The sequence below is a fragment of the Dermacentor variabilis genome, chromosome 2, assembly GCF_050947875.1.
Source record: "Dermacentor variabilis isolate Ectoservices chromosome 2, ASM5094787v1, whole genome shotgun sequence".
NCBI lineage: Eukaryota > Metazoa > Arthropoda > Arachnida > Ixodida > Ixodidae > Dermacentor > Dermacentor variabilis.
In genome coordinates, this window is record NC_134569.1 from 133865447 (window position 1) to 133882931 (window position 17485).

At 45.9% G+C, this 17485-nt stretch overlaps 1 protein-coding gene across 1 annotated transcript in view; it reads right to left on the minus strand.

Moving 5' to 3' along the window:
• Window positions 1-614: 614 nt before the first annotated feature.
• The window catches only part of LOC142572716 (uncharacterized), a 36211-nt gene continuing 19340 nt past the window's right edge, over window positions 615-17485 (minus strand). The window contains exons 2-3 of the mRNA XM_075682019.1: window positions 11580-11902; window positions 615-8717 (exon numbers count right to left, since the gene is read on the minus strand). Coding sequence (XP_075538134.1) covers window positions 8295-8717; window positions 11580-11902 — 746 coding nt within the window. The 3' untranslated portion in view covers window positions 615-8294. The remainder of the gene's footprint in view (window positions 8718-11579; window positions 11903-17485) is intronic.

Below are 17485 nucleotides of genomic sequence, written 5' to 3' on the forward strand. Positions count from 1 at the left end.
GCGCAGGAAGCCTACATGCAAGTATATTGTTCTCCATACCTTCGCGTATACCGAAGTATCAGAGCGCGTCGCTGTTTTTGAACCCTAGTCTAATTGCAGATTTTTTTTTTTGTATATTTATTGTCGTTGAGTCAGTCCCGCCATATACTCGGCGGAGACTTCCCTTTCCCATTTCTCCGCACTCGTTCACAGAGTACGCGGGAAAATCCTCTACTTTTGCACATGCACAACTCCTCTGCTATACCTTTTCGCTTTTGCTCCAGCCGGGGTTTCCTCTCTGCCAGCCAGCGAAGTACTCTCGGACAGCAAAGCATGTACTGTTAATGCACTGTTAAGCATGCACTTTCAGATGGAGTAGCGAAGCTTTCTTGAAGAAACCTTTTGAACGGTGACAGATGCCGAAAAGATCACACTGTGCAGAATAATAACATCACTTGTAAAAGAGCACATGAGTGAAACGTGCTAGTAGAAATAGAAAAGAAGAAAGCTCTCTAAAGAGCAGCGCGTAGCACATCCAGCTTAACGTCCGTGGATTGGCAAATCTGACTGCCACTTACCGCAAGCCATGATAAACAACGCAGCAAAATGTGTGCAAGCAAAAAGAACAGCGCATAAATTGTTGTAATAATTTATTTTCAGTTATTTTGTAACCCCATATTTGACGTGTACACATGCTGTTATCATCATATTGGGTAGGACCACGTACGCTCGAAGGAGTTTCCGCTTGACGTGAACACACCACTTGCCGTCGACATGGCTCCGTGAAACTGTGCCAAGACGAACCGCGAGAGCTTATTAGGGTTACCTTATAAAAACCTAAATATCTGCATCTTGCAACCGGCCGCCCACCCCCTTCAGGACAACATTGAAAAAACAACGGAACCGCCAAGCTTGCGAGCAATAAAAATCTGACAAAGCGAGCAGTACGTTTTAGGCACGAGCAAAATACAACGCGCAAACACTGTCACCATTCCGCGAGCTTTTTTCTTAAATGCTCGTCAACCCAAAAATAAATATTTCCGTACATTCACGAGTAAGACTTTCGTAACAGCAGGAACATGTAGATATCTATACACGCTGTGCATGAAACAACGATTTTGGTCACTTTATCAACGACAGCACCTGTTTTACACTGCACGGTATACGGCGGTTATACAGGGACAAAAACGCTCTCTTTAATATTCTTTTTTTTTCTGGTAAATACACACACATGTAAGTCTTGAGCGCATACACGTACACAACCTTTTAGCCGAACACTTGAACTGGGACTGCCCGGCCCAAGATGCGGCGCTGAAAAAAAAAAAAAATATCCGAAAGAAGTGCCGAACTACGAGTATCCGACCGGTGGGTGGCCGCCTAGATGACCATCGCGGTGTCTCTCCTGGCTTCTGCCAGGAAATTCGAGCTGTGGTACTCCGGCTGTAGATCCTGCTCGCCGCAGCATGCCCCAATTCGATCACTTCCAACACACTTTCTCACATTTCTCATATCTCGTGTTATAGACCCAAAGAGCCATATCCCTTCGGAAACAAAACATGTCTTCAATCAAGCAACGCTGTACAAATCTCCAGTAACTTTATCTTAACCTGCGAGGAGCAGCAAATTCTCGCTCACATTCCTGGCGCGAACGCTGTCTATTGCGAGCCACGTCGGTTTTGCACAGGGATGTACCATAATGCGCGAGTATAATAGTGCACGTAAATACTATAGTCCACTCGTCTGCTTATAGCGCCAACATTCGCAGGGATCACAGTAATCTTGGGGCTGTTTGCGGTGCAGTGAGCACTGGATATGTGAGCGTCGAGGTACGCGAGGCGTCGACAACTTTGTGTTATTCGGCGCGAATCGGGGCGCGCATTCGCAAAAAGCTCTTACGCTAGAATTGTTCGTAAGAGAAAATTCCGGCCAATCAGGATGCCGGACATATTATTCGCGAAGGCTGCCAGCCAATAGCAAAAAGAAAAAAGGGCTTAAGAAGGAAAATGTATGTGAATTCGGCCCCCGATTTGGATAGTAATTGTGCATACCACGACTCGTAGACTGAATTACCACACGATAAAGTAAGTGGTAAACATTTAAATAGGAGCAGAATACCGCAATCAGATGCTGCATAATTTAAAAAAATTATGCAGAGGCAGACATCTGATCTCATTTCATGCGATGTTTTGGAACGTGCTAAATTCAGCTTTCGTTCTCAGCTTTACATTGGGCAATATAAGTAGGTCTCCGTGGGACAAGCTTTCGTGTTGAATTCACTTCCAAGTCGGAGGCGTCGATCAAATGCTGATGTGATTACTTGTTTACTAAGCTACAGGTGTCTGGACCAGCACCCTTTCTTTCTCTGGGGGAAAACGCGATACACTATACTGCAGATAGTTCTAACAATCATTGATCAGTGAACAGTGAACAGCCAGCGAATAATTTTGTGGATTTCGCAGACTTCTTACTCTGGTACAACGAAACAGAGAAACACTGCTATAGAGAAGCTTACACGTCATCGAATCCGCCGCCTGAAATGCGTGTCTGCGACAGGAAAAGCGCCTACATTTTAGACCGCGCCAGCTGGATTCGTCGTACTTCGGCATAAAGCCTTGGCGGCTTATGGAATAGCAGGTGGTGTGCGTGTTTACGAAACACGATCACACGTGGCTCGCTATAGTGCCCTCACAGAAGAAGGCAAGAGCAAAATTGGGGACGAGAACGCAAGAACAAAAAAAAAAATTGCGAGTTTATTCAACAGCATTTGCTATTAACGCACTTGATAAAGAAAGGTTTTTCCAATATCGCTACCACGCTATGCCGCTACCAACACAGTCACGTACTACACCAGATCGCTGACTGGATCGCGCTGCGCTTGCGCGTGTGAGAAATGGCAGGAGCGGCGTCGATATTGCGGACACGACTGCGGTCGAGATGCACACAGATGGAAAAACGCAGCAGCCTGGTAGTGAATCCTTTCGGGAACCCAACTTTACTATGAGTACTTAGCGTGCAAGTCAACTTTTTTTTTTCCTTTCTCTCTTTCTTTTCTTGGCGCCCTGTGTGCAGTGCTTCAAAGCCAGCGTTGAATGGCAGCTTCCTACACCGAGTGCTCATTCTGATAGCAGGGAATAAAGTTCCGTGAACGCAGGTTCTTAGGGCGAGTAGATGCCCTGAAATTTAGTCTAGATGAGACAGGTGCAGTGGGCTATTCCTGAGAGCAGCTCGTAGGCCTTTGAGCGTTGCTGTGCTTTATGTAAGTTATCGATAGCGTCCTTGTTGGCACACCTGTGTGGCTTCAGAGATTGAAAAAAAAAAGACAAGTGTCTGTCGCTAGCAGATGGTTCATTTGGCCATGATTTCCGAACGCGCTGTAGAAATGGGAGCACGAAACGGAAACGCACTCATTTGCACCGATTGTTGTCTCAAACATCGACACGCACTTTTTTGTTCTAAGTGGTTCAATATTACGTGCGCTTTAATAACGGGTGGGATTAACGACGTATATGATGTATTGCTATACATTTCGCTTCCGTACCCTTCCTAGTATATTTCAAGAAAAATAAAGCATCTGAATCTGAAAAATAATATATAAAGTGAGGCAGCTCACCGCAGCTAGAATAAAATTTGCTTCTGTAACATGAAGAAGATACCAGACATCGAGCAAAATTTTTGGTTTTGCTGTGAGGTTTAACATAAACGAGTTAGTTGTACTAAATTCCATGAGTGGCTTATTCGGGCTATGATATGGAGCTGCTCCGACACCAGCTTGACAACATTCTTTACATACAATTTATGGACGTAATAACGTAAACTTAATAATTCTTATTTTATTCCTACCTCATGACGTCAAAGTTACATCACCGCCAAAGCAATTACAGGCAATGTCCCTCAAGGTTGTTTCAACAACCAAATCAAGCGCTCTCCTCGTTGAAATGAGGTGACTGGTTTCAAAGCGAACAGTCTTGACTACAGCGACAGGTTTTCTTTATCTAACTGGCTGACGAGAGGCGAAGAGCGCGCAGAAGAGGAGAGTGTTTTGGTGGGGCCGAACGACCGCAGTGACTGTAGATAACCGGGACAGGAAAGTTGTGCTGGCGCCTCCGATTGGTCCGCTTTACACTTACGTACGTTAGGCGCCGTGTGTAGTCAATCCATGGTGCTTCGCATAGTCTGATATTGTTCCCATGTTGCTTGCCCAACGGCCAGCAACGATCAAGTCCCCATCTGATGTTGATTAGATGTTTCCTCTTACTGATAGCTGGGCGAGTTGGTGCAATACGTTAACAGCATTGTCAACTACGTTAACAACGCCAGGATGACGAGACACAAAACACGTCTGCGCAATTTGTGCTTCGCAACGCACCCTCGGTTCCTACGAGTCGCCGGGCTATATCTTCCTCGCTTTCTCTTAAAAGGAAGGACACACTGACGTCGTCGCTTTGATATATTGAGACACTGATGACCTAGATGTTTTCTAGTCTCTTTCTTTAGCGGAAGGCTCAAATATTTTAATTAGAGGTTGCGTGTACCTGCAACGAGAGATGCATGTCCCACAGGAGTCCTTGGCACCGAAAGAAACCATGAATTGCCGTTACCTCTATGTAAACAGATGAAGTAGCATTATTTCCCCAGCATTCACCGGGGATGACTTGTACTAATTTTGTGAACTAACTAACAAACAGAATAATTCACGTTCTTTCGTATAGGAAAATCGTCTTACAGTGTTTAATTCAAGACTATCTCTTCTCACATTCTTACAGAGGGTTGTTCGCAGACGTGTTCTAAACTCTAATTACTGCGATAGCACCTTAATATGATGCAACATCCATGAATCATGCGTGAACCAGCATTTGGAAGCAGTTATATCGTCATCTTTAACGCGCCTACAGCTGCTAATGTAAATGTGCAATTTTTCAAGCTCTTGCGAAAAATGCCCTTGCAGAATGTTCGACTTTCGCGGGATTCGCGTATAGATTGAGACGTGTTAAGCACTTTCAGCTGTCATATGAACAGCGCTTAAGGCCATGTTGAGAATGAACATAAGAAACTCGTCATCAAAACGTCATCATACTTCTTGGACTGCTTGCCTTTTTCTTTTTGGGAGCTTCATGAACTTCTCTTTTTGTCCATCCGTATCTAAACTCTTCCACTCCAGCTTGAGGTATTGAGTAACCATGCCGCTGGGCTTGTGTGCGAATAGACAACTTGGGGCTTTGGATACGTGGAACTGGGCATGTGTCCTTGGGTACGTGCCCGAATAGACAACTTGGGGTATCTTCAACTGGGCATGCAACCCTAGGTACATTAACATTCTTGACCAATTATCCAGAATAAGCAATCAGAAATTGAGGCAGGAAATGAACTAGGCAAGGAAAAAATTGAAAATGCCAGCTAAAGAGTTGTGAAAAAGTCGGCGTCGAAAGCAGCCGAGCGTGGAGAAAGAAGTGATGTCATCGTAACAAGACCAGAGCACTCAAACCACCATACATTTTGTCATTTGGTGCCTGTCAATTAGGAACACGCCATGGGTCAATGATTACTGCCCTGCACAAGCTCATTCAAGTGTCCGGAAGGTTACGCTGCTAGGGCAACGAGCGTGGGACACTTTATTCTAAGTTTTCCTCCTAAGTTTATGTATAGGCCCTCGCAAAATTTTTGTGATCATTTAATTGCCTAATGCTTCGAATAGAATGTTTGTCTTTACCCCTTTCGGTATTTCTTTCTGTTTGCTTTTCAATCAGTGCAGTGTGGCCAATCCCCCTCGTTGGTACGAGTCATGGGGCCCTATAACGTAAAACTATTCAAATATGCTTCTATTCCAATCTCCTGACGTCAAATTTGCGTAACCACCGACGCAAGCACCGGGCGGTCACCCGCAGGGTTGTCTGAACAGACCAATCAAACGCTCTCCTCGTTCATAGGAGGTCACTTTTGTTTGCTTGAAAAACCAATAACATTGCCTACGCTGAGTGGCTTGTCGTATCTAATTGGCTGAGAAGAGGCGAGGAGAACGCTCAAGTGGAGAGGGATTCATTGGGGCAGAGCCAGTGCACTGAAAATCGATAACCGGATGAAAAGGGTGGTGCCGGCGTCTGCGAGTGGCCGGCTTTCCCTTACTTAGCTTGAGGTGGCTGGTCGAAAATCACGGCGGCATGCAACGGAAGCTTAAGAATGAAGCTAAAACTGACCCTCAGCAAAGAGTAGTTGGCAGAATTTGGCAGAATGAGGTGGTAAACGTGCCGAAAGGGCTCGGAAACGTTACGCGGTCACGCAAGAAGCTTTATTATACGCAAATACACACATGCTCTCCGGCAGGTGCGTGTAGCCAGCGTCTCAGCGATAGGTGGCAGCCATCTTTTACTACTTTCGGAACGGGGCAGCCTGCGGCTATTCCGAAGAAAATTCAGTTTTGTTCGGCATATTAATGCATCTTTATTGCGTACACGTCACTTTGACGCGGTGAGTTTGTGCGGTTTTGTGACGTCGCGTGACAGGCAGGTGAAGTGGATGCAGCCCGAAAACTTTTTACCAATAGCCGAGGGCTAATGGCGAAAAGGGGTCGAATCAGAAATAACTGTTTTTCTTTTTTCCTGTCAAATCATGCATAATCAGTGTGTGCACATCATATCAGATGGGGAGGTATCACGGTTTTCGTGACGTCGCGTGACAGACAGGTGAAGTGGGCGTGGTCGAAAAAGTTTTTGACCAATCGTGGAGGGCTGATAGCAAAATTGGAATAGAAAAGTTTGGAATAGTTTTACGTTATAGCGCCCAAAAATTTTTTGATCATTTAATTGCCTAATGCTTCGAATGAAATGTTTGTCTTTGCCCCTTTCGGTATTTCTTTCGGTTTGCTTTTCAATCAGTACAGTGTGGCCAATCCCCCTCGTTGGTACGAGTCATGTCTTGAGGCGACAACAACAGCACGTACAAGCGTGTATCGTTGAGTTAGACGTGAAGATGTCGGTAAAAGAAAAAGGATCCGGCTCTATATCGAGAGGATCTATAGACTTGCCACCCATGCCACGTGATCACTGTCTTCACTCTAGAAATTCATAACTCTGCTCCAAGATGCAGCAGGCGTCTTCTGACATATTAGAAAAACGGACCCATAGCTAGAAGGGCGCTGAAGATGTTCTATCTTCATCTTGTTGTGTGCCCTATTCTTTAACGCTGTTAAAACGTATATCATATTATTCAAATCAATTAGCCCGGCTTTCTGCCTTATTTACAGCAAATGTTGTTGTATGTCGTCAGCTAACAACAGTGGCATACAGTTATCACTAAGCAGTGAATCCTCCTACAGCTTTACGCTTACATAGAATACATGCAGTTTGCATAATTAAACCTGCTCGATTAACTTCTTTTAAGGGGGAAGCAGGGGGAGGGCATAGAAAGTAGGAATTACTTTTGTTTCTTTTCATTTTGGCGCCTATTAGACGACACCGCGTATGAACGGCTGACTAGATCTTACACAGGTCCCTTAGCACGGCATCTTCTTGCTTCTAAGCAGCACCCGAACATAGCGCTGTTTATTACAGGAGGAGATCAACAGTGAACTCGTGAATTCCAACTTTTCTGTGCCTTGTCTGACACTTATTGCCGAAAAAGGAGTCACTTTCACTGTAATGGCTACGGAGTGCAATGGCTCGCACTCTCCTGCCAGGTAGCGGAAAGCCCACATTCTGAATTGGAACAGCTACAACTCTATTAAAAGCTCCCGACAATGTCGCACACGTGAATTCTAATAATGTAGCACTTTCGTACTCCCCTACCTCAATTCATCGCTCTATTCTGTGCAGGCAACAGACAACTCCTACAGCGGCAATTTAAGAAAAAAATTTCGGCGAGACAAAGGGAAACGCGGTGATCTAATACCATTCTCTGTCATAATTTACGTGGCTGGGGCAGTTATCTCTTCAAGCGAAGCGACTGGATTTATTTGCACGCGTTTCATGCGCGCACTCGTCCAAACAAAACTGTTGTGGACTGCCATTCGCACAAAACCCGAACAATGCGCCGACTTTTCGTACCGTCACCGAAATTTTTGAACAGGGGCCTACACGAATTAGCTCTCGATCGCCTCCTGTCGAATACGTGTTTCCTTGCCCGTTCTCCGCCAGCTCCGCGAGGGTGCGGCAGATACGTTTTACGGAGCCCAAGCCATGTTCAGACCTCCCGCTCGCTGACAGAGCGACGAGGACGCCGAGAGGCAATCTGCCCCCGGCGACGTTGTATACACCGGGCTCAACGTCATTGCGTCACTCGCCGCCCTAGCCGGACGACGTGCATACGGAACGCGCGGCTCCGTCTTAGAAGGCCGAGAAGTTGAGGTCGTGCTGCGCGAATATATGCTCGAAGCGGGCCGGCACGATGGCCTTGCGGTAGCACCGGGGCACGCGCATGTGCGACTCGAGGCCGAGCTCCTCGGCCAATGCGACGCCGTCCGGGTTGCAGTCGACCACCATCATGGTGAGGCTGACGCGCGTCAGCGGGTTGCCGTCCACCAGCGCGCGCAGCAGCACGTCGGCCGCCTGGCGGTCCTCGGCGTACATGGGCCCCATCATGGCTCCGCCCAGGATGTTGGTGCCGATCTTGCCGAAGCCGCACACGACCTCGCTGCCGTCGCGCCGCCGCCGGACCACGGCGCGAGCGAAGCCGTCCGTGTCGTACACGGTGTAGGTGACCGCCTTCTCGCGGTTGTAGCAGTGCACCAGGGCGTCGTAGGCGATCACCTGCGATGGCGGGAGAAGACGCCCGCACATGCGGGAAGCCAGTGCAAACCGAGTTACATGGGCACTGTAGACTTCCGGTAATTAGACGGAAGTCTAATTGCTTGATCAACTGGAATAATTACGGGATTGAAGGTAGGGTCCTTCAATCTGACCTTCGATTCGACCGTGTTTAGAAGTCTCAGAATGTGTTGATGCTTGATAAACAATTCTTCGCATTGATTATTTATTCGATTTCATTTTATTAATTAATTAAGTATTAATTAATTAATTAATTAATTAATTAATTAGTTTAATACATACTGCGTACCGCATTGCCGTCCAAGCTGGGCAGGCACGCGCAATAAAAAGTAAAGATAGTGAGTACAAAACGCAATTGCAAGCACGAGGCTAATGCAATGTACATGACACAGTCAAGAGGACTCTAATCTACAAGGCTGAGCATGACGGTTCCACTAGGATATTCTGCGTGGAAAGAAATGAAAGCTGAAAAGCGTTAGGTTTAGCAAAATATTGATTTAGAAAATGGGCTCGACGATGTCATGTCCAGAGTACGGAGGGGATAAATATATTCTGGGGTCAAGGGCTAATTTATGCTTAAGAAGCAAATAAGGAAAGTTTACACGCTTCTTCTTTTTTCGGCATGCTGTCTTCGATTTGATTCACTTCTGTGCTTTGACGCATTGAGGAAACAGGTAGGCTGTGAAGGACGCCGCGTAGTGGAGGGCTCGGGAATAATCTTTTACCATCTGGGGTTTTTGGACCGGAACCCACATGAGTGTTTTCTGGAATTCGAATTTTCGTGCGATGCGAACACAAATGGGGTCCAAAAAATTTCTATTATCGGAAGTCTATTTTATCAAACCGAACAGAAGCCCTTTGTCCAAATTCCACATCTTAGCATCTGCTAAAGCGGAACTATTTATTCACATGCCTGACCAATGATTGGCTTCCAACAAGCATACGTCGGAGGTGGCAGATATCGTAGTGAACAAAAGACAGAAAACAAAAGAGAGCAAAACTGTGCAGATCCTAAGCACTGTGGAAATCTATGCTATGCGAAGCGTTTTGCAAATGCCTGGCTATCAAGGATTGTTTGGGGTTCCGCAAAACGACACAAAATGTACGAACATGTTCCAGTAATTTGAATAGTTGTGTTTGTGGGTCACGAGAGTAGGTGCGTGTGTGACGAAAGCAGCATGACGGCAAGCAAGTTGTACACAATCGTATGACGGCAATGGCATGATTTCTACGCCGACCATACGACGCGAGCCTACGACATGGCGATTGTTAGGTTCTACGTAGGTGGTGGGCAAGCGTATAAGCGGGAGAAGCACGGACTGCGACGCCATGAGCGACTAGGTGTTGTACAATCTTGCGTATATATGGCTATTTTCTGTGGTGTAGGTTAAAACGACGATGACATTTGTACTTAGGCGAAGAAATGTTAAGACGATTAACTTGGGTGATCATGAAGTTTGTACAACGTCACGCAGTTCGTACGTAGTGTAAGCTACTACGAGGAAGCAGGTCCTTGTTCTTAAGAAACCAGCAAGATGCTTTTTATCCGTATACATACATTCAAGTATTGCTGACCGGAGCCATACCAGAATTTGTCGTTTTCACAATAGAAAAACACCCGTGTAGGATATCCCATTACCTATGCGAGGTTGTATCCTCGTATAAGTTTCTCAACCGCAGGTTTTCTATTGGGTACTTAAGTAAGATTCCCAGGAAGCGCTTCTTAAGGGTTCTGGCAGAAACAGTCTTTCCGGTCCCTCTATATAGATCGATTTATCAGACAAAATTAGGAAACGGCGTTCTGAAACGTGCAAAAAACATGTTTGTGCCTGCAGGGGTCAAAACGTTGTTCTTTAAACTTCGCCCAGACACACTCACAGTAAAAGGCGGCTTTAATGACGAGATATGTTTGTGGCGTATAGAGTAAATTGCCTTTTATGTAGGAAACAAGAAACAATATAACATGTTTTCATTGACTGTTGGCACGCTGTCTTCTATTGGGATGTCCTTCAACGGACAGAAAGACTTTCCAGCAGGTGCGCACGGCATAAGATTTGCACGCGTTCAAGGTATAGTGCCCCTCATGATGTGTTTATGCTTCCGAACCATTATAGCATATGGAGGTCACTTGTAAATTTTGTCAAGTATGCACCATAGGCCCGCAGAAAGTTCTAGGTCACTTATGGATATCTAAAACGCCGACCCCATGCACGATCAGTTAATGCTCTTTTTGTTGAGAATGTTACAAAACTCACACATGTGCTAAAACACCAAGGCGCTGAAGAGGAAGTGTTTCATATATTGGATGTCCTTACACAGTTGAAAGTTCATAAGTAAACGCAACTATCCTTACACAGGCTGGTGGTTGAATTGTTTACGTTATAGTTGTAAATGTATGTTTCGTTACATATAGAAACAGAGAAAAAATATGTGATCGTGGTCTAATCGTTAGAGCACCCGGCTACTGTGTTTGACAGCGGAGGTTCGATTCCCACATCGTCACACTTCCTTCTTATTAAAGCGAGACTAGACAAGTACTCACCTACCTACCGCAAAGTGTCAAGAAGGGGACAAAGAATGCTTCGTGCTAAAAATAGATTTCTGCGTTCCATTTCTCTGCGCCTTCAATACGCACTCGTACGACGAGATAGGCAACAGCATCGTAGCAAAACATATTGAAGGACAAAACAGTGATGGATGAGAGCCTGTCTCTGTTCGCCTATATAATGAATGAAAGGCAGCTTCCGCATAATACAATAATGTTTTCGCGCTGGAGGAATGGAGAAAAACATGGACAGGCTCAGCAGCTACGATGAGCTAGCGTTGCTCACAGGACATGCATACCTGTGGCAAAAGGTTGGCGCTCACGGGCACAGCGCGCAACTCCTTTGTGGGCCGCGCCAGCTTGTCGGTGTTGACGGCGGTGCCGCTGTAGACGAGCGTGTTCCACGTGTCGAGGTGGCCGAAACCCGCGCGGTCCCGGTACGTGCTGAGGTGCTTGGGCACGGCGTTGAGGCCAGCGTTGCAGTCGCCCAGGCGCTTGGCCATGGCGCCCCAGATGCGGATGCCAATGCCTCGCCCCTGTAGGTGCTTGCGCACCGCGTACATGCCCACGAAGAAGAGCGACTCATGCTGGCGCACGCAGGCACACGTGGCCACCACCTGACCTGAGAAGAAGGAAGATATGTAGAAATAGGACACATGTTTTTTTTTTATGCCGCCGCTACACCCTGCTTGGGCGCTGAGGGCTTTAGTGCGGCTTAGAAGTGGGACAGTATACAGTGTGTGTGTGTGTGTGAGGGGTGCTGGGGAGGTTGGTCGGTGGATGGGGATAGTACTCAACGCATTCCTAGTACCATGAGAACGCTGACTCACGAAAATAGGGAATAAGAAAAAATCGGCAAGTGCGCTCCACTTCGTCCGACCTAAGCAAGGTGCAGAAGAACAAGATTGATTGAGAACAAGGCAGGCGTTGGTGCCGAAATATCAAGTGTTTAAATAATTTTTCATCTTGGTTGGCCCCTGTGCTGGATTTCGCCGGGATACTTCCCGACCAGACAGTATTCCATCACATTCTCGACTTCGTTATCGAATACACCTTATAGTCTACAACAAAATCATCGGTCATCAATAAGGTCGCTTCTAAGGAGGTGCATATCCATTGCGAAGTGTTCATCGACTTTGAGCATCGTACCACCCAGCAAAAAAAAAAAAAATGAAACCAGAAGAAAGATTGGCCTTTTCAAATGGACCAATTGGTGTCTCAATTTGACTTGTTGGAATTAATGCGAAAAAAAAACCCTAGATGGTCATAATCTTGGTATGCCGCGTGCATACTTGAAATTCTTATAGAAAAGCTTACTCATGCACGCACACACTGTGGCAATTCTATTGAATGGCATATCCTCCATTCACCACTTCATTAAGAGATACACGCCAGGTGCTATATATGAAAACAAAATTTGATTGACCAAATGACGACAGTAGTTAACATGATATTAGTAAAGTTTCAAGGGAGATTTTACTTCAGAGAAAGCTGACTACTTCTCTGCATTGATCACACCAAAATGCAAAGATCTTTTATTTAAAGACTCACATTATAATTACGCTATCATCATTATCAACTATTTTGCTGTTTTACGAGATAAATCATACAGTGACATCCAGCTGGGCCCAGTTGGGAGCAATTGGCATATAAAGCTCCAGTGTTTTCCAAGTGTTACCAGTTGGACTTCATGTCCAATTGTAATCAATTGGGTTCCATTCAAAAAACTAAATTTGACTGGGAAAGTGCTCGACTGCTGTACGTGTACGTTTTGGCCATAATCCGTGGTCTAGGGATCGTGGTATTGATTTTCGTGCCGAGTATAACGACGGAAGGTCCGTCGTGACAGGGCCTGTCATAAGCGTCTTGTAGTTCTTTCTGGTCAGTGTTATACTAGATTGTCGTAAGAGACCCTCGAAACGAGCATGGAATTGACGGAACATGACCTGTACGGTGTTGTTTATTAATGGCATGTTTGTTAAGTTTCTTAATGGCTTGGTTAATGGCTGCTAATTACGGCTAAAAGGAATACCGGTGGCTCTGCAATTCTCTACGTTTTCAAGCACCGAGATTAAAGTTTCACTTGCGAGTGCCAGTTGCTGATTCAGCTCGCATATACCAAACCTTATGAAACCAGAGGACAACGAAGCCAAGGAAATTGTAGAGGGAATCGAACGTTACTGTAACTGAAATGCGTAGTAAGAAAATATAAAATCAAAGTGGACCAAAATACACCTTTGCTGCAGGTGGGAGCCGAATCAGCATCTACCGTTTTATGCGCACTACGCATCATACCTACCGAGCTACCGCGGCGGCTGTCCAGTCGACGACTTTCTTGTGTAATTGACTCTGCGAACTTTGGATCCATCCCTGCTTAGCCGAAGCCACTCACGATTATGACAGCGAGTGGGAAACAACGTCTTCAATCTGTTATTTGTTTATCACTTGTAACTAACACATTTCAAATAAAGACGTACACCAACCAAGTAAAACGTTTTAAAAACAAGACGTTCCGGCTTCCATACCTTGTTCACAAGGGGGAAAAAAAGGTGGAAGTGCCTGTTTAAGTAGGTTTTAGCATGTCCAACATAATTTTAGACACACCAAACTTCATTTCGTCGGTGTACGTCTCTCGATGTCATGTTTCAACCCGACAAGACGGGCTTCCGTCGAATTCTCGATTAACATAACACGCTGTCAATCCCCTCGGTTTCTGTTATTCTTCTCGCTCATATACGAAACCTGAGGCGTGTACTCTTCGCACTGCGTGTACCCATTCTCGTTAGCTCATTGAGGAGGGCGACTGTCGAGAGAAGGCGGTGATGCTGTATTCTATTTCGGGACCAGGACAAACGCACACTGCCGACGAAGTGTACGTCCGTAGACGAACGCGTCAGTTTCTTCTCCACGCTGTTTACTTGAGAACACCACCTTTTCTATTCGTGCATAATGGACGCCCTCGCAGGGACAACATACTAGGAAAAGAAGTTGTGCGAAAACTCTCCCCAAGTATTCCTAATTTGACACGCAGAGGTGCGCACTTTGCAGGTTTGGCTGATCTCTAGGTGTAGTGCAATAAATTTACATTCGGCGTTGAACGGTCGCTGGGCAATCTCTAGGCGGTTATTGATGACTTGGGGATAGTACAGTAACGGTAAGTCGCTCTGATTACACGGGGCAGATGTGCGGCCATCACCGCCGTGTGGTTTTTCGTGAATGTAGGGTTTCTGTTAGGGATGGTCGATAAAGTTTCTCATTCGATTAACGATTAACCATTCATCACTTTAGCCTTTATTTGACTAATTGCTTTCGATGCAGGGTTTTTCAAAGATTTACTGATTAATCGAAATTCTTGCCGCACTTATAAAAAGGTAGAAGCACAGTTTCTTACTTTTCTAGGACCATATCTTACATTTTGAGAGGTGGAACCAAGTTTGATCCACAAGTGTATAAACGTTCGATAAAGTATAATCTTTACTTATTAAAGACTAAATATATTTGGCACTAGTGGCTTTTGCACAGATAAACAATTTATGTTATAAAATAAAACAGTCTAAATTAAATATGATACATGGCACCAATGAATCCCAGTACTGTACAGTTACTAAGAAATATGGCAGAAGTGAATGGTGAAGTCCAACTGAAATATGCAAGAAATTGCAATATATGCAGGGGAAAAGAAATTTACCGGTTCAGGATATTAAACCACATGATCTTTTCTACAGAAGGAAGGAATGTCAATTGGCTGGGTTGTTTGGATGAAACCGATGCCTTCTTTGAATGACCATGCAAGAACAGGTGCTCGGATGCTATAGATTTGCTCGAACCGGCACAACTCTATCGCTATGTCAAAAAATTTAGAGGCCACTCAAGTTTAGCCTTTGAGAGTGGGACGCCGATTGCATTAAAATATCCCTGACTGCTTCTCACACTTCCCGGCAACTGCAGCTTATGTAACCGCGATGTTCTCCTGTAAAGGCTGGCGACGAACGTCGTGCACGAAGGCGAGCTTTCTGGTTCTCTTTTTTTTCCACCACGGTGGCTGCCGTTGCCGCGGATGGATGGATGGATACTATGAGTGTCGCCTTTGGAACGGGGCGGTGGGTTGCGCCCCAAGATCTTGTTATATTGCCTAATGTTCTGCGTATCTTTAAAGAAAGAAAGAAAAAAGAAACATGTGATAAATTTCTACCACGAAACTTTCTGAACTTCTATTGGGAACTTTGTTCTTGTGCGCCTTCGTTGTTTGTCGTTTGCTTGCTTTTCTTCCGCCAATCTTCCAGTCGCCGCTTGCTAATCTCTAGTGCGGACATGCTCACTTCCCTCTGCTCTCGCTGAAACCAAGGGCTTCAAGTAAGCCAGAGGTGTATAAATCGACCTCTGGGCAGATATGGCGGCTCGGCATCACTACGGGACGCAGAAAAACAGTGGACAGTCGCTCTACCACAGCCGCGCAGTCACTGCTCGTGCGCCGCCATTTCAGAACGATTTCAAAATGGTTAAACTATCGAAATCGAACAGGTCTAATCGATTAAGTCGATTAAGTGAAAGGCGGACATCGATGAAGTTCAATCGTTTCGCGAGATACATTTATTCGATCAATCATTCGTCGGGTATTACCAATTCGAGTTTATGTTCGAGGGCTAGGGCTGCGTAATACAGTATCATTTTCGCCCGAAGGCAAATCACTGAAGGCGATAGAGAAGTTTAGCGCGCGCTTGAGCTCGTCGCACGCGGAGGCGACACTGCGCGACGCAGCAGGCAAGACAACGGCTGCTGCGCAGAGGGCAGATAGCAGGCGCGTCCCAACGCTGGAGCGATGAGGAACGCCATGCAGCGGCGTTACCGGGCGTCACACGTCGGTGCTGCACGAGATGAGAGCGAAATTCTCGTGAGCCAGTCTTTACGGCACGCGCCACCTGGGCTCGTCCTGCGTATGCTTCGTCCAGTCGTGAACAGGAACTTCAATATAACCTCCAAATGAATAGTTTTAACAATAAATCACCGTGTAATTAACACGTTGGATGGGAGTACGTGTCATTATTCATGGATACGTGGCCCCAATATGAAGCGGCATCTACATAACTCACCACCACCACCAACGATTTTGCTTTCGAATTTATTCTGTTTTTATACATGATCTCTTTATAGTTATTTGTATTACACGAAGGACGGGTTTCCTCGATGGGTAGGCACAGAAACGCATTTATAATCACTTCTCAAAAACATCCTTGGATGAGGACGACGGAAAACCGTCGGCGTTTGTCAGTACCTAGTGGAAGGATTGAATAAAACAAGCTTGACGTTCACTAAGCGTTCCGCTCAGACCTGTTGGTGCAGAACGGCGTGGTGTGATAGGGCATACACACAGTTGCTTCGCAAGAACGCAAGTTTGTGGGTCTTTCATTAATCATGGTGCTGTGAGAGATCGCGCATTTGCGCTACTTAATTGGCTGACTATGTCAGACATTGAGTTGTAGTATGGTCGCTTGTAAGTTTGGAGAGAGCAAGATGTCGAGAGCATCAAAACGAAGCAGCCGGCTTTGAGCCGCGTATTAGTCGCACTACCCGTGTACACTTTCTGCTAATAGGGCACAGTAGATATTGCGGCTCGTTCTTTGCGCAGGAGAATGTAACCACTGTCAACGGCAACTTTCGTGGTTATTACGGTGTACGCATAGTCGGGATTAAACGGTTGCGTGGAATCGTGCACTTCGATTCATTCTTTCGAGGCAGTGTTTCATTTTGGGATTTTAACCAGGCCGTGTGTACACCTGACCTGCACTGAAGGCCCCACGCCTTTGTTACGCAATGAGCGCTCAGTTCCTTGCCGTCTGGATACGTGCTGGCGGTGCTGCTAAGGATGTTGACAACCCCAAACCTCGAAGAATGAAAATGAAACGCACAAAAGCTACGCACAAACGTTGTCACAAATATCCCTTGCCGATATATGTGGTTCGGCTGTCTGGTGTGGTTCCCGTGGCGCTCGTGGCACACGAGACCTTACAATGGCGAGCACGAGTGTGCTTTTCATGTCCCAGGCGTTGAAACTGACGGCATAGCGCAGGAACTCCCTTGGAACAGCTCGTAGTCAGCCTTGCGGTCGAAGGCAACGTAGCCCGCATACTTTTAACAAGGAGTGTACATTCTGCAAACGTTTGTCACACCCTTCCTATTTGCCGGTTCTCGCTGTTCAGCATCTCAT